The 21,288-nt window shown below is 40.3% G+C and overlaps 1 protein-coding gene across 4 annotated transcripts in view; it reads right to left on the bottom strand.

Moving 5' to 3' along the window:
• CACNA2D3 (calcium voltage-gated channel auxiliary subunit alpha2delta 3) overlaps positions 1–21,288 on the bottom strand; it is a 498,960-nt gene that overhangs the window by 22,513 nt on the left and 455,159 nt on the right. For all 4 annotated transcript variants that reach the window (XM_082209336.1, XM_082209333.1, XM_082209334.1 and 1 more), the window contains 4 exons: positions 13,634–13,709; positions 11,914–11,966; positions 10,577–10,632; positions 6,781–6,892 (listed from right to left, as the gene is read on the bottom strand). In XM_082209336.1, coding sequence (XP_082065462.1) covers positions 6,781–6,892; positions 10,577–10,632; positions 11,914–11,966; positions 13,634–13,709 — 297 coding nt within the window. The remainder of the gene's footprint in view (positions 1–6,780; positions 6,893–10,576; positions 10,633–11,913; positions 11,967–13,633; positions 13,710–21,288) is intronic.

The raw sequence follows: 21,288 nt of genomic DNA, 5'->3' as shown, positions 1-21,288 counted from the left end.
ATTGTGCTCACTGAAACTTGTTTCTGAACAACCATGCTTAGAGTTGAACAATCAGTTCATTTTTGCTTGATTGGGACCGCCACCTTATTCTGTCGATAGTATAATAGTGTGAATCTACTTTTTAAAACTGCACTTTAAATGAACAAGAATAACTTACTGGAAAATACTAAAAGCAATCCAGTTTTGTGTTCTTGTTGACAGCCCCAGATACTTAAAAAAATATGGGCTAGCTTGTTTTCAATTGCTTTTTAAGTAGAAGATTTAAAAGATTCATAATCAGTGGGATATAGGATGACAAAAATTATCGATTGGAGCAGCCAAACCATAACCATAATGGCATTCTTATATAATCCTTATTTTCTTTCAGGCTCCTACATTCTCTAAGGCGTCTATATTTTGGAAAATAATTTAAACATTGCACATCATGAAGTGCGAGTTATTTCTCCATATCAAGTGGAAAGAAAGAAAAGTAACCCACACCCATGTATAGGATGTTGAGGACTGGATTAATTATTTCCAGGTTTTGATCCTGGGTTTTCTTTTTCCAAGCCTAAGAAACTAGCAACTGCATTACTCTTGGTTGAGATGAGGCCACTCACTATATTGCAGTTTTCTGAAGGGCGACTGGACCCATGACAGTACAGCTGTTCACACAACATTAATTATGGTGGATGAAGCTTTGGTTGGGAGGACAACACCCATGAACATTTAGTTCAATATGTGCAAGTCTGTGCATGCTAGTAGGCCTCTTTTCAATCAGTTGGGGCTCCTAGTTATAGGGAGGTCCTCTACCAGCACTGGGGTGAATGCATGTAAAGAGCACACAACAACCCCAACCCCAATACATTCAAGTTCTTCTTTGATGTATATGCCTTGAGAATGAAGGTCTGCATGCAGCTGAATGCAATTAGGAATCAGGAATCCCGATTTCTGATCAGAGAGGACTCTAACAGTGTCATGGTTAGACTCACCCTTTGGACCTTTAGGGTGAGGAGCGGAGAGGGCAGGCCTGGTACTCACAGGGTCACTGGAAGCAAGGCCAGTGCGTACCCCCTGTGCCAGTTTGAGTCCTCATGCGGTCACCCCAAAACCTGAAGAAGGCTAGAAATTTCCACACCTGTATAGACTCAATGGATTCAACTGGATGCTTGGGGTAGGGCCTGTCACTACGATGCCCCTCCACCACCTTATTCACTCAGTACCATTAAGTATAATTTTTTATTTCTTTATAAAACTATTTATATAGCGTACAGAAAACATCTAAGCAGTGTCCAGCAAAACGAAATGGGCAAACAATTGAACGTTTTACTTACAGCAAAGCACTATTTCATTGTTTCATTAAATAAGTAAAAGTATAAAGGCAGAAAATGTCATAAGAAGCTGGCCCATCACATAAAATCCATCCAACTGAATACGGCTGTTGTTGCACGAGTAGGACTCGGGACAGGATCAGAAAGTGTGTCTGCGAAGGCTTTCAAGCCAGATTATTAAAACATTTAGAAAGAGGTGGTATCAGGGGGGCAATTTAAATTTACTCTTCCAGATGTGGTACCTCACTGGACCTAGGGGCACCACCTCAGAATTCATGTGCCAATATGTCAGCAACAATATTAGGCTTCACATTTCATCATTATAGATTAGGGAGAAGTGCTTAGCCCGGTTGTAGGATGCAGTTTTAATGCAGGGAATCTTTATATAAGAAATCTCCCTTTCCTATGAATTCTGAACTAAGAAAGTCATGTGAAAGCACTATGCTGTCAGAAACAGAACATTTGAATCTGCCCAAAGTCATAATTTGTTGATTGTTAATGACAGTAATTGAATAAATTACACAGTGAACGAAAGTGTTCCCATGAGCCTCTAACACTTACTCAAAATTATTTCTTTTTGGTTTACCATTGCTTCCAGAGAAAAATAATGAGTGTCTTGAGATTAGAGTATTACTAACATAGGGAGGTTTTCTTTCCACTATGGAATACAAAATGATTTTCTATGAAAATTATCTTAGTTTATTATTTTTTAAAATGCTATAATTTTCAGTAAACTCAGTTTCCAACTCACTTCATCCAAGTACTGCTGAATTATATTATTCCGTTTGACCTGAAATTATCTTTAAAAGAGTCGGCTGGATCTCTGTCTTTCATCTGGGGAGAAAACTAGCCCTGTTAAATTAAATCTTTTCTTCATTTAACTGAAGCCTTTTTGAATATTGAAATAATCACAAAAGGCTGCCATCCTAAACACACTTACAAGTGAGCAGGACTCATTCAATTCAGTGGAATTTGTTTCAGAGTATGCATGCTTAGGGTTGCATTGCGAATGCTTTCCAGAGTTCTCGGCTCTATGAGAAAGGGAAGCCTAGTTTGGCACCAGGGCCTGGAAGCCTAAGGCCCTTGCAAGGACATTCTGGAGACCACAGGAAGTTCTGTATCTCCCCCTCTGAAAGAAGAGAGTCCTTATGTTGGCAGTGGAGAACCAACCTCACTGGGCCCCTCCCTACTACTATGGCAGACCAACACGGCTACCTATCTGTAACTTCAAAGAAAACTTGCCATCATTTGAGGGTGAAAGAAAGCATTTTCATATACTTCAGGCATAAAGATATAATGGTATAGGGGAAATACTTTCCTGCGAAAAAGCAAACACAAAGCAGACATTAACCCAGAGGTTATTGGGATATATTGAACATTATTTTGTGAGGGAATCCTATGGCTATGTCTAGGACAGCACAAAGATGCATGCCTTCCTATTGTTCACAAGGACCCAAATCAAGAAAACATTGGGATTGGACTGTAAAAGAAAACTCTAGGAAAGGACAGAGGAGTACAAAGAATGCCACTCCACCCACACATCTGTCCCGCCATCACAAACTAAGAAGGGAAATGGTAGTTCATCTAACTTTGCTTTCCCTTCCTCATGCATCCACAGTGTGGAAAATATCACACTGATTGTATTGAATTAAAATATAGGCTGTGACCATTTTGGGCACGTCCAATATGTGAACAACTGCACAGATGCACATCACACTGAAGCTGGAAGTGACCTAAAAATGTAACAAAAAAAGGCCAGAACAGGGCAGGGACGGAATGGGATGTTCACAGGCTTTTTCAACGTTGTTTCAAACATGCGCAATTTCACTTAAATGCACGGTGCCTTGGAACATAATCCCTGTGTAAATTGGGAGTTGCCTGTATCCCCCCAATTCTCCTTTAAAGAAGGCCAGTCCATTTAACCTGTTCTCATTCCAGGGGCTGATTTAGGGCAGTGTGACCAGTTCCACTGTACTGGGTGCTGAGCCTAAGAAGTGCTGCAACTATGATGTAGTGAATTGAGGCAGAAGAGAAGGTAAGAAGTGGGGGGGGGGGCGGCTGAATTTTGGCCTCACACAGGGGCACCATTGAAAGACCAAAATCCGCCCCTGCTCATTCCTAGGTTGGTATATTTAGGCATAAAGCTGTAATGGCACAGTGGAAATTCTTCTTAGGACTGACTTTGCTGGAAACTCAAACAATTGACGCAGATGTTATTGGGTAACATTAGTCATTCTCTTGTGAAGATATCTTACGCCTGTGGGTAGAACTTCACAAAGCCGCATGTGTCCATATAGTTCCATTTAGCAATGAGGTCTACATATCCTAGAAATATGTCTAAAGATACAAAACTTTAAAACTATGAATCTTCACTTGTTTAGTTGATTCTTGGTGGATGCAAATAAATGGTCACATAGGAGAACAAAGTGTAACTTGATGAGTAATGTGTGGTTTGACAGCTGACAGCCATTAGCTTCAAACAGTGAGAGTGCATTCCAAGGACACTGGACCTTCTGAGTCTGGTCCCATTTTTGGATCCAAGTAGCTTTCCCCTTAAATCAACATGAAATATTACATTCTGAAGCCACAATCCTCAAACTTGCCAGCTCTGGGGTTGTCCCCTCATGACCTCAGAAGTAGAACAACACAACAGAAAGTCGTCTAGTGACCTTCAGATTCCAATGCCGCTCTCAAAAAGCTTTAAAAATGTAGTAGTTGTGCCATATGAAAATTTTCTATTCAGGCACATTTCTGATGTTCTCAACAAGAGAAATCCAAAAGCCACCGACAAGTCCTTCACTAGAATTAAGATAAACGACACGTTTTAAGGCTTGCCTCATCATTATTAATCAGCACACTAGGGCTACATGCTAGCAACAAGACAGATTTGCCAGCATCATAAAATTAACCATTACAATTATCCATATACAGGACAATCCTTGTTTTCAAAAAATGTTTTCATGCTGAATTTATATGCTTCCCATGTCAAATGTCTGGTTTCGAGATGCAACACTCAGTGCAACTTGGATTCATTTTTAGTTGTGGACAATGCCACAACCACTGAATTATCTCTTGAGGAAGGCCTTCTTTGATAAGCCACACACACACACACACACACAGGCTCTGTAATGTTTTTATTACAGCGCTGCTATTTTTATGCAGTCTTATTAACCTTATTCTTTGCTGCTTTTATTTGCAAGCAGCTCCACGGTCCTTAGTGTAGGGTATGAAGTATAGAATCATAGAATTGTAGAGCTGGAAGAGACCACAAGGATAGTCTAGTCCAACTCTCTGCAGTGCAGGAATATTTTGCCCAGTATGGAGCTCAAGCAATTCTGAGATTAAGAGTCTCATGATCTACTGACTAAGCTATCCCTCATAAGATAGGCACTACGACAGACAAACTTTTTTTGTGCCAATCCTTGGACTGAGATATGGCTGATGAAAATCCTGGCCTTTAGCTCCAGATATTATTATTACTACGATGATGACGACAATGACTATTATACGGCCCTTCATCTGTTCACATAGAAGGTTCACATTCTATTTTTTTGTGATGGCATTTTTAATTGCAAGTTTTAAAACTGTTTTAAACTGTACTTTAAATTGTTGTAACCTGCCCCAGGACCTTAAGGTGAAGAGTGGATAAACAACAACAACAATGGGCAATCTTTCTGTCTTGCAAAGAAAATGTCTCATCTAGCATTTCACACTTCTCCCTAACCCCTACAAGCAAAACATTCCACTTGATTCTCCCTGGGATAGGTTAAACCAACCAGTAGTTTTGAATACATGAAACTTGCACTCCATAATGTATACTAAAATCATGTATATGTTTAGTTGGAAGTCTGTCCCAGTGATTTCAAGGCATGTTAATCCCAGGTAAGGATGGGAGTGAAATTTATGTAGTTCACATTTTAATAAAAATCCACTAATTTTCACTTCCTGAACCAATATACAAAAAAAACCCTATCTTTTGAGATACATGCATCTCCATATTTTATTATGCAGCTATCCAATAAAAAATGCAAATAAAAGTGCATTCTAGGGGGTAAGTGTGCAAGAAAAAATATTACTAAAAGTAACATTCAAAATTGTTATGCAGGAAAATTGATTTTAAAAATGCATATAATAGGCAAAAGTGTATACAAAAAGTGTATTGGGAGAAATTTCATGTGATTGTAGTTGCTGAGTATTGTGTTTTAAGGCATGGTAAAGTAGTCTGGGATGTGGAGAAAAACTAAGCAAACACAGAATCATAGAATTGTAGAGTTGGAAGGGACCCCGAGAGTCATCTAGTCTAACCTTGTGATGTAGTTGCCTAAGTTATTTAAAAGAGTATGTCCCTATCTTCTTGTGACTGTAGCTCCTCTATAGAAGAAGAAGAGTTTGGATTTGATATCCCGCCTTTCACTCCCTTTAAGGAGTCTCAAAGCGGCTAACATTCTCCTTTCCCTTCCTCCCCCACAACAAACACTCTGTGAGGTGAGTGGGGCTGAGAGACTTCAAAGAAGTGTGACTGGCCCAAGGTCACCCAGCAGCTGCATGTGGAGGAGCGGGGACGCGAACCCGGTTTCCCAGATTACGAGACTACCGCTCTTAACCACTACACCACACTGAAATACAGCTAAAACTAACAGAAAGAAGGTTGAAAAATGGGTTTTGAATTCCTTTATGCTTGGTACCATTTAAGGCTGCAGAGCCAGACTCCAGAAAAGTTACCCTGTACTTGGAAAATCTTATCTCATGCACACATATAAATAATATACAGTAAATTGTACATTTTATTTAGCAACGTTCACCCTTGGCTAGGAATACTGAAATGGATGCAAATTCTTAACAATAAGCTGAGGAGGCTTTGATCAACAAACTTCATTAAGGGACTAACAGAAACTGCTCAATAAAGCTGACATTGTCAATTCAGAAGACACAAGGACTCAGCACTCTTTAAACTCTGCACCCTGAAATCAGAAGAAAGTTTGGCTGTGCAGCTGTTCCCCAGGTTGTGAGGCACCTGCAGTGGGACTAGCCATCTGTGATAAGAGCTGCAGTACAGTTTTAGAAACAATGTGGACACCTAGTTTGTTGATAGATTGCAAAGTTAGCCACTAGGAGAGCTGCAATTTATAACTAGCTAATAAGCTAATCAATCAGATGGAGATACGGTGATTTGAATATGGAATCAGACCCAGATCAACCATGTGATGCAACTAGTTACTATTGTTGACTCTTTTGACCAGCAGAGTCCTGGTGGCTAGGACCACACATAAGTCTCTTCCAATAAGCTAGAGTAACTCATATTTTTATATATAGCCAATACATTTCCTGGTCTCCTTGACAACTTTATGAACATCAAACTTTAACTGTTATCCATTCTTCCAGGATTAGACTAGACTAACTGCAGCAGTTTGTAGCACAGATTTTGGTGTGAAGTTTAGAATTTCACAACCAGTAAGAAGGAAGTACTTACTTGAAACAATCATCGCAATCAATATTGCCTGTGGTCTCCTTGATGGTGCGTTCAGAAACAAAGGCTGGATATTCGGTGTCACAAGGCTCTAGGGTTTGTTTCAATCTCTGAGCTAAAGCAAATAAAAGAGATTGATGGAATTTGGTAATAACTTCACTCAGAATCGTACAGTGTAAGATACTATATCAAACGCCTTACAGTGGATGAAAACGTTACTCTGCTTCTGCCACCCTGTGATTTATATAGGTAATGCATAAACTTTATTTTACAATTAACAAATCCATTTATGAAGAGGATGATATTTTTCTAGGGGATGTTATTAAACTAGATATTCACGATTTGCCCTTAGCTAACCCAGGGTGCACAAACATTTCTGACACAAGCTAAACTGTGTGCATGAACAAATGTGACTTTAGTATCTAGTATACAAAACAACAGGGCTGAAGGTGCTGTAAACACTCTCTGACCAACAAACGCCGGTTACCTGGCTTACGCTTGTTGCTGTGCTCATTCCGGCAGCATCACAGAGGCTGAGGAGAGCAGTGTGAACAGACATGGTAAGGCTGAAGGATGCATCACAGAGGTGGTTAACTTGCAGTCAGCAGACTGCATATGTCCCCCAAGGGGTTTTTGGTGGCCCCCAAGATCCAGCAAAATTTGTCAATTTTAAATTTGTTTTAAAAGTTATTAGTTTTTTCTTTTTGCTGCTCCAATGGGTCCTCTAATATGATGCAAAAAATTTTGTAATCCCTCCCAAGATCTCTAAAATGTGTATTTTCAAAAATAAAAATTGCAATATTTTGCATTCTTGCTTTGATATGCAGCTCCCAGACAGCTGACCATGGATCAATATGTCCCTCTGCTCCAAAAAGGTTAGGCACCCCTGCCATATAGCAGTATTTTTGTACAGTTTGCCAAGAGTGTCTAACCAATAGTATTTTATTATAATTGCTGGAGCATCTACAATTAGCTCTCATTTGAAAAACTCAATTAAAGGCAAAATCTTATAAGTTGATGAACGTATCCAAAATAAAAGTGAACTTGCAGGGGTCCCCCGCATTCTTTTCATGTATACTTGACAATGGATGTGAACACACATATACTCATTTCTGCCCAGTTAATCTCCATTCTTTATGGCCTATACCGGCTACTCATTAGTTGGTTTGGGAGTACTTGATGCCATAGGATTCTTGCACTTGTGAGCCCTGATTGGAGACTGGCTATGTGACCAATAGGAGCCACCTAAGTCGCCATCAATTTTACAGATTAAAAGTGGATTGCAAGCATAATAAAGGAATAATTCCAGGAATATTTCTCACAACCACAATGAAAGGATAGGGATACTTTGAGTGCTGTGTTCAGGGAAACAGACCCAGTTGATTTAATTCTCAATAGAATAGACAGAGAGGAAGACAACTCACTGTCTAGCTCAGGGATAGGGACTCGGTGTTCCCAGACTTGGTTGGGCTCCAACTCCCATCATTCACGGTGACAGGGACTGATAAGAGTTGGAGTCCAACATCATCTGGAAGGTCACAGCTTCCCCATCCCTGTTCTAGTTTCTGAACCTGCTCTCTTTAATGCCTGCTCACCACCTTCCATATCACTGCCAGCTCATCCACTTCTATAAACACAAGCTGCATTAAAATGATACCTTTCTAGTGATCAGGATGAGGGGGTACTTTCCAGTCTCCTGGTAATTAAAGAAAGGGACCAGGTGAAGTGTATAATTACATGCTCTGCTTCCAGCTATAATGTGAATGAATACCCCTCAGGCTCAGTATCTTTATCTAGTGAGGTAATGGCAAACCTTTGCCCTTAAGGAAGGAAGGTTGCAAGGTAATAACACTGTTACAGTGGTAACACACATTTATTTCTATTTGTTTTGAGGAAGAGAGTCACGGGCCGAAAGGACATTTCATTGGGTAGCGTAACATATGCCATGGGGGGGGGCAGGGGTCGCATAAGGACACTGCATGAATTCATCAGTACTGCCCCAATCCAGCAGACCAGAAGAGCATCAGAGGACTACATTCGGCTGCTGTGTGCTACCTACACATTCTCCTAGCAGACTGCCAATGCTGGAAATGCAAGCAAAATGACCAAGATCACAACCCAGATGGTCTGCTGCACCTTGCATTTCCCTGTAGGATCCCCTGGGTAGGAGGAGCTGCGTCAGGAGCTGTGTCAGGGGTAGGGGGCAGATCTTTCCCCCTTTATCTACTGTAATGCAGTGCTTTGCCCCAAAGACGTGTTAGCCCCATTCAATCATGTGGGAGAAACTAAAAAAGGTACCCTCAGGGATCACTAGAATAGGAGCTAAAACTATCCCTGGTCCAGGAGATTCATAGAATTGATGAGCTGGAAGAGAGCCTGGGGGTCATCTAGTCCAATTCATGAATATCAACTAAAGCAACTATGACAGATGGCCATCTAACCTCTAATTCTTCCACTTGGGGAGGGAACATGGGGGCAGTGCTGTTTTTCTAGAAAAAGAGGTGCCGGAGCTCACCAAAGACACCTCCTTTGTTTTCTTAAGAGTAGCAATGGCGCCCGCATGAGAGGTGCTGAACTGAGTTCCTGTGAGTCCCCGCCCCCCCTGAGAAAAAGCCCTGCTTGGGTGCATGATTTCACTCAATTTTTCCGTTGTGAGAAGAAATTCTCCAGCAGCTTTTCAGGTGTGGGGTCACCATGAACAATTTATTTGTTTTGTCTAAAGGTTTTGTTTTTTTAAGTGGCAGCAGCAGCAATAGCTTTGGCAATCTATCTACCATTTCACATTCCTGGACTTAGTGTTGTTCTAGGGGGAAAATATTCAGGTAAAGTTTTGCAAAGTGGCCTTTTTGGGGGCAAGGGGGCCCTGGGATGAGAAAAAGAAAAGTCTTTGCAATATTATCAGTGGGGAAAAAGACTTCTGGGAAATTTCTGCTCTGCTCTCAGTTCAGTGTCTGGGAGAAGGGACAAATAAGGAGCTCTTCCCAGATTGCTCAGCTGGGAATACCGTTGCCAGCACTGGAATGGGAAGATCAGCAATTTGCACTGGTTTCCCTCTCTCTTTGCCCCCCCAACTCTCTGGAGAAGATTTAGGGGGGGTGCAGAAGCGTTGCAAGAAGGAGGTGGACTGCTGAAAACTGCTTCCCTCTCCCTTCTGCTGACAGAAGCCTTACTGTCCCTTGAGTCTAATGAATGAAATAATTACAAAAAATCAACAGATAAGAAAACTGCAAAGCTCACTGTGGCTACAATCCTATACATAGTTACCTGGGAGCAGGTCCTACTGAACTCAATAGGATTTCCTTTTGACTACCCATTCATAGGACTGTGATGTAAGAGGAAAATGGTTTGCAATCTAGAGAATCACATTGGACCAAAGGAGGAAATAAGTTTGGCTCTACAATATTCTCTTTTGCCTTTGCTGAAAAATGAAAGTGTTATTTCCAAATGGTTAAACATTTTGCTTTATGCCCTGTAATCTCACTGCAGTTTTAAAGCAAGGCTGCCATCAGATAATGTAATGGGCTTTGGCTGCAGTCTTCAAACCACTTACCCTTAAGTAGTCTCCATCATCTTACTATGCTTGACCCACAGGTTTCAGGACTGTAGCCAATGCCTGTCATCAGAAGCCCGCATGTGCAATGGAAAATGTCCCTGTGCATGGCAGGCTTCCCTTCTCATAGCAGAAAACTGGAAGTGCCTGCACACATGGAGTTCCATGGATCTTTTGGAATGCTGCCTTGTGTTTATAAAAGCAAAGAACATATTTGTTAATGTCACCATGAATACAAAGTGTGCTTACCCTTTGTTGTTAGATCTGAATGCCACCAATTGCATAGATTAAATTCCACCAGAAACCTAAACCACAAAAGATCAAATATATCAAATGATTACATCTGGCATGTTCATACCATTAGCTGTCAGTAACAGGATTCATTTCATTCTATTCAAAATAAAGATAAATGTAGCTTAAGATGAACTCTTTTCTACTGTTGTTAATTTTAACCCAGTTGACTTGATCCTGCCATTCCAAATTCTGCTAAAATTGGTATTCCATTGTATAATCAAGAGATTCCATAGGTAAAACTTCTCATAGTTTCTAGTGTTTGGCAGTCTTCAGCTATCTTAACTTTCAGATAAGTTGCAGAGTTATTTTTCAGTACGGTCTATTTTGATTCTCTAATTAAAAATAATATGTAGATTGAACTTTCATTGCTACTGTATTAAAATTCCATTGCTATGGTACAAACCTTCATTGCTATGGTATAAAAGAAGAAATGATGACATTATTCCCATTCTAGCCTTCGTTCTACGCTATGAAATGACACTGGCATCCTAGATGTTACTGGACTTCAACTCCCATCAGCCCCAACCAATATGATCTATGGTCAGGGATGATGGAGGTTGTAGTCCAGCATCCATCCTTGCTAAAAAAAAATATATGTTTTTTATCATAACTATGTAGGGTGCAGATTGCTTTGTTCAACTTGATCTTAGTGATCACTTGATTTTGAATTTTACAAAGATTTTCATTGGCAATTAGCAAACACACCCACACATTTTTTTCCCTTTGCTCCTTTCAAGAGATTCAGCTTTAAAACTGCATGCTGGGAGTCTGCAAAACCAGGTCAATCATATATCCCTTGGTTTGCAGATAAAAGTATAATAAAAATGTTAAAGGTGTTTTCTACAATCTTAGTGTTTGAACTGCTTAGCAGTGCTGCCTTCTCAAGCTTTCGTCCATTTTCATTTTAAATATTATTAGATAATGACAATAATTTATTATAATGCAAGAAACACAGACAGAGCTTGCATAAGCTTCACGTGTGACAGCCTATGTGTTTGAATCCCTTATGAAACTGCAGAACAGAAGATCCTCTGAAAAAGGATACTTGGTTGGGAACAGCCCACCCAAGCAGCACTGGAAACAGCCAAATATTCATATTAGATTTAACTGCAACCACAATAATAAATTTAGTTTGCATGTTGGAAATGACTACATCATAAAAACAGGTTTTAAGCATGTTCTGAAATTATGCACAGGAGATTTGAAAATCGATGCAAATTGCTGTATACATGAAAAAACATGCAAGATGGAAAGGTACAAATAATCTTCAAATCTTAGTAAGTGTTACTTACAAGACAAGTTCAGTCACAATCCATTTTATTGCAGCAAAGAAAGCTTTATAAGGCTGGAGAGAAGCAATTTGTTTAATCAAAAGACTAGAATATATAATATTTAAGTGCACCAAGTGATGGATTTATGTAATATTTCAAGAACATATAGTCTTTTGGTGGTAAATACCACCCCTTCAAGATTTTGTGGTTCAGTTAGTTTTGTAATACATTTTTTAACAAATGATGATCAATATAATCAGTGGTCCAGAAGGGAAATGAATAAAAGGGGTATTTGATTTTTTTATCGTTCAGTGGCTACTATTTCCCAGGCTTGAGCTCAGGAGCAGATTCTGGTAAGTGCAAAGATTTGCAGGAAGGATGAGGAATCTACTGGTGGATACATTTTGTCAGAGGAAAAGACACCATCAGACATCTCCCAGTGATGACGTCTACCTGAAATGATTAACTCTGAAACCTCATGTACAGCAGTAAGTGAAATGAAAAAGTGGAAAACAAAACCTTGTATATTTCTTTACCTTACCTTTTCCATTCTAAAAAAAACCATGATGGATCATAAAACAGTGAAGTTAAGGCTGAGGTAGAAAACAAAATTCTTTCCAATGTGACTTTTTTCCTTTTTATTTTGCTTCTGAAGAAAAATCACCGAAAATGAAGAAAATACTTAAGTCTATTTCTCAGTTCTTTCAAAATATTCAGTCATAAGCCAAAAAATATTCCATTTCATTGTATATAATAAACGGTGGAAGTTTGGTTTGCTTCCATCACTTTGTGTTTTCAAATTTAAGAAATGGTAGGTACAAAACTAAGCTTCCTAATCTACAGAGCTTCATAATTTTAGAGAATTCTACTCATATTCTGTTGACAATTTCAGCAACCATCACACTGAAGACTAATAAATAGGCACGGATTCTATTGCAAGTGAATTAAAAATATTCATACTATATAACTGCCATTTTGGGGTGAGATCTAGTTGTGGTGGTCGGCTTGCACAATGAAAATATGCTTGTGCAATGGGGCTACCAGTTTTTCTCCCCCCCCTCCAGTCCTCCCTGAACCCAAACAATCTGCTCCCCTTCCATTCATTAACAATACTCACAAATCTTGCAGAAAATCCTGAGGCTCAAAATACACTAGGCCTCTCTCTTTATAATTTTAATAAAGGTGCATCTGGAGGAAGAACCCTTTTTGTAGGTCTACAAGTTAGATGCTTAGAAAATGAATCTATTGTTCATTAATGGCTGAAGTGTTGTTGGTTTTAATGTTAAGCTGTGGGCTATTGAAATTCCCCTCATAATTTAAAATACAGCAAATGTTTATAGGCAATTTACAAACTCCAGAAAGCAGGTGTTCATAACAGACAAAGACAGCGACAAAGCTTTAGTGCTAGTCAGGAAGAAAATGCTACTGTAGAGTGTTCTGAAATGGCAAATGTGGATCACACTGGGTGGTATGCAACACTAGTCCTACTCAGAGTAGACCCATTGAAGTTAGGTTCATTATTTTCAGTGGGTCTACTCTGAGGAGGGCTAAGATGAATACAACTCATTTGCCTTGATTTATTCCAAACCATTTTTCTCGTGATATGGAATAGCGCTGAAAGGCAATTTGAGAAGACTTCTGAGGCTTCTGAGAAGACTTGTAACATAAAGATGACACACATATACTGCATTTTCCCCGCTCTCAGCAACAATGCAGGGATGTTCACGTTAACTGTACTTACATCCAGTAAGCTATGGGCGCTGTCGCTACTTTCTTTGGTTGTTTTGCACATGGCTTGGTAGTCATAAAGAGTAATTCTAGAGAGAAGAATAGAAAAAAAGGCTTGAGTAGAAGAAAGAAAACACATCTGGGGGAAACCGGGTGAAATACAACAGGACTTGCCCACGAGGCAAGTAGAACAAATAAACATTTAAAAGGGAGCAATGGGGTTAGAAAGGATCATTAATACATATTCCAGATAAAGAAGAATAAAAGGCAAAGGGAAAGAAAATACTGTAAAGTCTGTAAGTATTCAATAAAGCTGTGAGATTTTTTTTTAAAAAAAGGTATAATTAGAAACACTACAGACACAGAAAACAAAATGGGAGGGGGGGAGACAAAGAAGGCAAGGAAATGGGTAGAATGCACTCCACGTAAGGCTAAGATAGCTAACCCTTGGTCCAAAATTAAGGGCCAAAGCTCATTAAGATTCAGTTAGTTTCAAAGGGAAAGAGAAATGTGTTCTTAAATCTCTACCATTATAAATCAATGGGACTCAAAAGTGTTTAACTTTGGGTTTGTCACAGTCCTGTGGTTGAATTTTGGCTTTAGAAATCATTTCCAAAGCGAGGAGACTGAAATATTCTTGCACTTCCATTTTTTGTGGCCTCCTAAGGTGTAGGTGGTTGAATTTCAGCCAGAGGAGTTTTCATTACTTCAACCTAAAGTATATAGACAGTTCTACCAAATAAGCCATATTTACACTTATAAATGAGCCTTGATCAGCACATGGTGGACTGGAACATGACTTCTGCAAAATACAGAAGAAGGTAGCAACCGAATGATGAAGGAAAGTTTTCAACTATTTGTCCATTTCGTCTATTCATTTTACATTTCATAAAAGCGGTTCAAGCACAGACCTCGTCTGCGGTAGTTTTATGATGCTGTTTTATGGTGAAGTAAGAAGAGTGGTGGTTTGGAACATGGGAGAGTCAGATTTAAATGTCCATAAAGATTATACACTGAGGTGCTACATTTAAAAAATGGTTTGAAATGTGACTTTCTTCATACTTAAACGTATTTTTTTAAAAAATAGGACCCACAATATGACAATATTTGCTGAACTATCTTCATGAAGCTCAATGCTGACTACATTCAGCTACAAGACCTACAGTTTTAGAATTGCCATTCTAACACAAGTGGTTTCTCTTCTTCCCCACAATATGTTGCAGAGGCTGAATATGTCACAGTGGACAATTTGCCACAGGTCTCTGTGACCTAGAGGGGAAAGAAAGAAAGCCATTGGGAGTTGGAGTAGCCCTTTGGCTAAGAACAGATGTATGAAAGGAAATATGACACAATTTTCTTATAGAATGAACAAGTTTGTTTGGGGTGTGTGTGTGGAGCTGGATATCATACAAATGGTTCTGCTGTGCCTCTGAAACAAGTGAAAGAAACACAAATCATGCCTTTTTTTAGCCAAAGATGCTCAATGTACATTACAGAAGAGGCAGAAATGTATAATGGGTGAAGTGCTCCTTAGCCAACACTACCTGCTAGATCAGCAGAAATTGCGTTTAGAAAGGGGTATGTTAATACCTAAAACTGTAGAGTTGGAAGGGACCACAAGGGTCATCTAGTCCAGCCCCCTGTAATGCAGGAATCTTTTGCCCAATATGGGGCTCGAACCCACAACCCTAAGATTAAGAATCTCATGTTCTACCATCTGAACTACCTGCTACCTGTAACATTGCATAACATTGGTAGGGATGGGTAGTACAGTAAAGGAGAGGCACTCACTACAGTTAAAGCAGTAGCTCCCAGTAGGTGGTCTATTGGCTAAGGAAAAAGAGTGTTATGACCTTGGCTCTCTTCCCCTCGCCATTTCTCATTGCCAAAACTGGAACAGGATACCATATGGGACTTAAAAGTAACATAATTCATGGGTTACAGTTGAAGGCCCGGTGTCCAAATGATCATTATAGAAGAGGCTGTACCGAACATTTGTCCACATTAGAGCAGCAAATTGCAATAACATATTTAGAAAACTTTTCCCATGGTACGCAATACTGCTGTCTGACTTTCCTGTTCCTTATCCAATTGTTGTCTCTGGCACAATGCCCCTTGGCCTTTTCCAATCTCTCCATGTAATGCATCACAATATGAAGATATACGTGGCTTTACTGTTCTTCTATATGACTAACACGTTAATATTATAGGGATATCTTTGTACAAGAATGTGATGGATCTCACGTCGGTGCAAGTAGCCTTCTGGTTGTTGTTTTCTCTCTGGGCCAAAGGCAGATAAGAGAGTACGGGAATGTTTACTTTTGCTATCCTCTCAAAATCTTCTAATATGCTCATATACCTGAAGAAATGCCTCCACCCCCATCGGACACTAAGGTCGTCCTCTGAGGGTCTTCTGCTGGTTCCCTCACTGCAAGAAGTTACGTTGCAGGGAACCAGGCAGAGGGCCTTCTTGGTAGTGGCACCCTCCCTGTGGAATGCCCTCCCTTCAGATGCCAAGGAGATAAAGAATTACACAACTTTTAGAAGACATCTGTAGGCAGCCCTGTATTGGGAGGTTTTTAACGCTCGGTGTTTTTATTATATTTTTAGATATGCCATAAACTGCCCAGAGTGGTTGGGGAAACCCAGCCAGATGAGCAGGGTATAAACAATAAAATTATTATTATTATCATCATCATTATTATTATATTACATAGCAGTTCAAAAAAGCTGGTGGTGGGGAGATTCCATCACAGAGGAGCAACTACTTCCTGGCTCCTGCTGGCTCACTGCAGCCAGGGAGAAAGAGGAGTGCATCCACGAGAGTGGCCTTTCCCATTCCCAGTTCCCATTCAGTTCCCAATGAGACAGAAAACAGCCATAACAGCTCCAGAGCTGGCAGAAGATGCCAGGGTAAGAAGGGGACTTTGGATCCATTCCAAAATGTCCCCTGATCCATCCCTGACACACCCCATTTGTGGACAAATTGTTCGTGGAGCACTCACCATGGAAGATCAATGGCTCCAGAACTCTCCACCACCATACCAGGGAGGCCCCTGCCTGTGGATCTCCCTCTTCATCCACAGAACTGGGTGCCACAGCATCCTGCAGCCCCTCAGCCACCCTCCCAGAGAGCATAGGATTGTTTATTACTTGTCCAGTGCAGTACTGTACATATCTATTCCGGAGAGAGTCCCACAAGTTTACCGTCAGCTAAGTGGCTACAGACTGCAGCCTTAATTGCCTATTTTATTATTGTTTGTTTAAAATTACATAGCAAATGACACAGAGTAAATATTAGGAAGGGGGTGGGGACATAAATATCATTCATACACACACACACACACACACACACACACACACACACACACACATAATTCCTTCCAGTAACACCTTAGAGACCAACTAAGTTTGTTATTGGTATGAGCTTTTGTGTGCATGCACACTTCACGAAAGATCATACCAATAACAAACTTAATTGGTCTCTAAGGTGCTACTGGAAGGAATTTTTTTATTTTGTTTCAGACCAACATGGCTACCTACCTGTAATTATATAAATAAGCAATAATCATTCTTGGTGAATTTAAACTCTGCTGTAATCGGGGAAATGTGCTTGTTTTCACCCCATTGTTTAAAAACTAATACACCTGAAATCCATTTCATAAGATCCCCAAAAGATCTTACTGGATCTGGGCAATGGCCCATCGCGTCCAGCATCCTATTCTCACACTGGCCAACTAGATACCTGTGGGAAGCCCACAAGTACTTGTAAACTAAATGCTGCAACACAGGCTTCACTAGCCTGGGGCCCTCCAGATTTTGGTGGCATGGCTGTGCTGATGGGAGCTGAAGTCCAAAATTTATGGAGGGCACCAAGTTGGGGAAGGCTGCTGCAGAAGAATAACTTCCAGATTATCACCCCTTCTTGTAATGATTGTGTATCTTTTAAGTATCTACATTTTACAGATAGCCATTTCCTCTTTTGCTGATTATAGCTAAAGAACACACTAACTATGTGCTTTCCCTCTGAACTAAATTTAAATCCATAAAACTGGCCCAGCCCAAGCCTTGGGCTATGCACCACTGCACTTAGCTTCTGTGCTTTATTTTAGCAACTGATAATAATATGTCTGAGTGTTTCTGACATCACTGTGCTAACTGCCTGCAACCTTGTCATTATCAATGACCATTGGATAGTTTCTCCGTGTATCAGGCAAAAAGTCAGGTAAAACACATTCATGAGAAACTTGTTCCTGGAAGTAATGCCACGGAACTTTTTTTAGCGACTTAACATGCATCCTTTTAGAGCAAAACACCTTGAGACAAAACCGACTCTTTTATGGACAATTTCCTGATATAGTAAAAATCAAGGTTTGAACTCTGCAATGGATTACAAGGAGAGAAGAAAAGCTGTCTGAAGTCAATTTAACTTCAAAGGATTACCAGCAGCTCAGGTTATGCCAGCAAATTATAACAATGTTTGCCCTGGGATGCTCTGTAGGCATCTCACATTTCAATGCAAAGTGTTCAGTTACATTCTCAAAGAGATATTCATGTGACTTACATGAATGCAAAGTAAGGAAAGTGAGGAAAGTATGATATTTACTCTTGGACAGTTATTCAAAATATTCAATACATTTGAAAAACTCAAACTGGCAGTACAAAAATAGATTTATCAATATAACATTATGGTCCAATTCTAGAGAACTACTGTCCATTGATTTTTAGGTTAGCATCATGTCTGGAAGCATATTGTGCCACATCTTTCTCAGAAGAACGTAAAATGCCCCAATAAAAAATTGTCAGATCAAAGCGACTGCATGGAAGGGGAATTCTGTTCCTAGAAACAGGAAGAACATTTGGCTTCCACACCATATAAACCTCCTAAAATGCACGTGATTCAGTTTTAAGGATAGCAAGCCTATGTAGTCACTTCATGCCTTTAAAGATTCATTCCAATTTCCTCACAATACATGAAACACGGTGGTTTTATTTTGGAAGAATATATGCACTGTGTACATTTCACAAGAGGGAAAAACATTTGCTGTTCTTTTCCACCAGAGACTAGTTTGCATCTTGGCTTTATTGAAATGGAAAGAACTAACATTTGACAATATGTATACTTTACACTGTCCAGTTGAAACTCCTCCAATGTTTTATAAATGTTCACAATTATACCTGCCGTGGATTTTAGTAGTAATGGGTGAAATCACAGGCTTGGGTCCATAAGTCTGACAGAATTCCACTCAGGAAATGCTCCTGCCCAGGGAAGAGGGGGGAGTCTATTTTCAAAATCCTGAAAAATGAGAGTTGGAAGTACCTGTAGAGCAGTGTGGGACATGGCACAAAGGGGGGAAACTACCACCCTCCTTCCAGAAGGATCCTCCACTAGATCTCATCCCCTTCCATTCACGTAAGAGACACTCTGGATCCAACTCATGAGCATTATCACCAAATGCTGCAGATGTGCTTTAAGTGGTGGATAGGTGTCATTGTGACCCATGAGTTTTCCCCTTCCAGATCTCAGGGGTTTGGGATTATGCATATGTTAAAATAGGCATGTGTGTATAGGGGGGTTACTCCCTTCCAGCTCTTCATTAGTCAGTTAAAAAATGTTGAATGTAGAGTAGATGTAGTCATATCCATTTTCCACAGCAACTGGGGAAATAGTCCAGTTGGAAGCTTCCTGCAAAACATGATTACAATGGCAAAAAAAAACCAAACCAAACCAATCAACATCAACAAACAAACCAAAACAAACCCTCTACTGATGTCTTCTAACTATCCATTTTGTAATGTATTAAGGCTTAGACATCTGCCTATATGGAAACCCAGACAACAGATAGCACTATAAACTGGATGCAAACTCCAGCAGCAATACTGGTGCAGTAAATAAAAAAAAGGAGAAAAAAAGAAAAATGCTCATAAGAAGAACATTTTGCATAAGCAACATGATTTGAGACTGGTCTTGTAATATGACAATTCTGTAACATTTTGATACAAACTAAGTTTATCTGAACACACCACTGCAACACTTTAAGCACCAGGGTGCCCATTAGTTATTATATTGTTAAGCTCTCTGAAAGGGGAGCTTTCAAAATGCAGCCGTCCTAGGTGAAAATATTCCAAAATCCAAAAAGTGTAGGAGATGGTTGTGGCTATTCAGTGTCACGCCGTATACATGCTCAGAGGCACTCCCAACTATCTAGACTTTGCAACTTCCAGCCTTAGGTGCCGTTCATTGCAACCAAGCCTGAAAAGAAGGGGAATCAGAGCCAAACCACAAATACAAGCCTCCTGTGACATTTTGGCTGCTTCTATTTGACTAGGTTTCCCTGTATCCACAATAATGTTGTTGTCGTTCAGTCGTGTCCGACCCTTTGTGACCCCATGGACCAGAGCTCACCAGGCACTCCTGTCTTCCACTGCCTCCCGCAGTTTGGTCAAACTCATGTTTGTAGCTTCGAGAACACTGTCCAACCATCTCGTCCTCTGTCATCCCCTTCTCTTTGTGCCCTCAATCTTTCCCAACATCAGGGTCTTTCCCAGGGAGTCTTCTCTTCTCATGAGGTGGCCAAAGTATTGGAGCCTCAGCTTCACGATCTGTCCTTCCAGTGAGCACCCAGGACTGATTTCCTTAAGAATGGATACGTTTGATCTTCTTGCAGTCCATGGGACTCTCAAGAGTCTCCTCCAGCACCATAATTCAAAAGTATCAATTCTTCGGTGATCAGCCTTCTTTATGGACCAGCTCTCACGTCCACAATAATAGCCCCTGTTAATTGGAAGCCATGAGAGGCAAGCCGGTGATGTTGTTCATTCTCTTCACTACTGTGGGGCCTTTCTTTTTGGGGGAGGGGTGAGCAGCACAGGTGTGGGAAATGACCACATTGTGTACTTGACATCTCTCACATGGTTCCTGTTTAGAGCAGTTACTGCTGCAGCATGTGGAACTGCCAGCCAGGTTGTTGCAGCCATTTATATGAATAGGCCCTAAGTGACTATTCATAGCTTTGACAAAGGAAGGGGGGACTGCAGAAAAGTCTATGTTGCAGCTGGGCTATTTTAAAGACCTCTGCTGTTTGCCTGCTTTCTCCCAGTCTACAACAAAAATTATCTGCTTTGCAGAGAGGGGAGAAGCAGGTGGGTTACTTAGGAAAATTACCCTATTTGGGATTTATCTCCTTTTTAATTGCCAGCTCCTGTTGTTTAAATAACCACCTCATTTTCTTTGTGTGCTGTCTTCAGGATGGAACTTGGTTGTTCTCAGCGTATTAACTTTTCAATCAATGAGCCGTCTCAAATTAGATACCAAGGCTATAAAAGGGGCTACACCCACTTTAGCTTTAGTCAGTCTTTCTCTAACTTTCCTTAACTCAGTATAATGCTCTACATCATATTACATGACAAAAATATAAGCCATGTGTGCATGAAGGTCTGTTTGTTTGCTTTTAAAAAATTCCAACACATTAGTTATACATTAAAGGTAAAGGGACCCCTGACCATTAGGTCCAGTCGTGGCCGACTCTGGGGTTGCGGCGCTCATCTCGCTTTATTGGCTGAGGGAGCCGCCGTACAGCTTCCGGGTTATGTGGCCAGCAGGACTAAGCCGCATTACTTGCAATAAAATATTGTTGTGGGATGGGATTAGCTTTTCAATATAACCTG

Source organism: Podarcis vaucheri (genome assembly GCF_965113315.1).
Source record: "Podarcis vaucheri genome assembly, chromosome: 2".
Taxonomy (NCBI): domain Eukaryota; kingdom Metazoa; phylum Chordata; class Lepidosauria; order Squamata; family Lacertidae; genus Podarcis; species Podarcis vaucheri.
The sequence above is the reverse complement of the archived record's forward strand: the minus strand, read 5'-3'. Positions and strand labels throughout refer to the sequence as shown.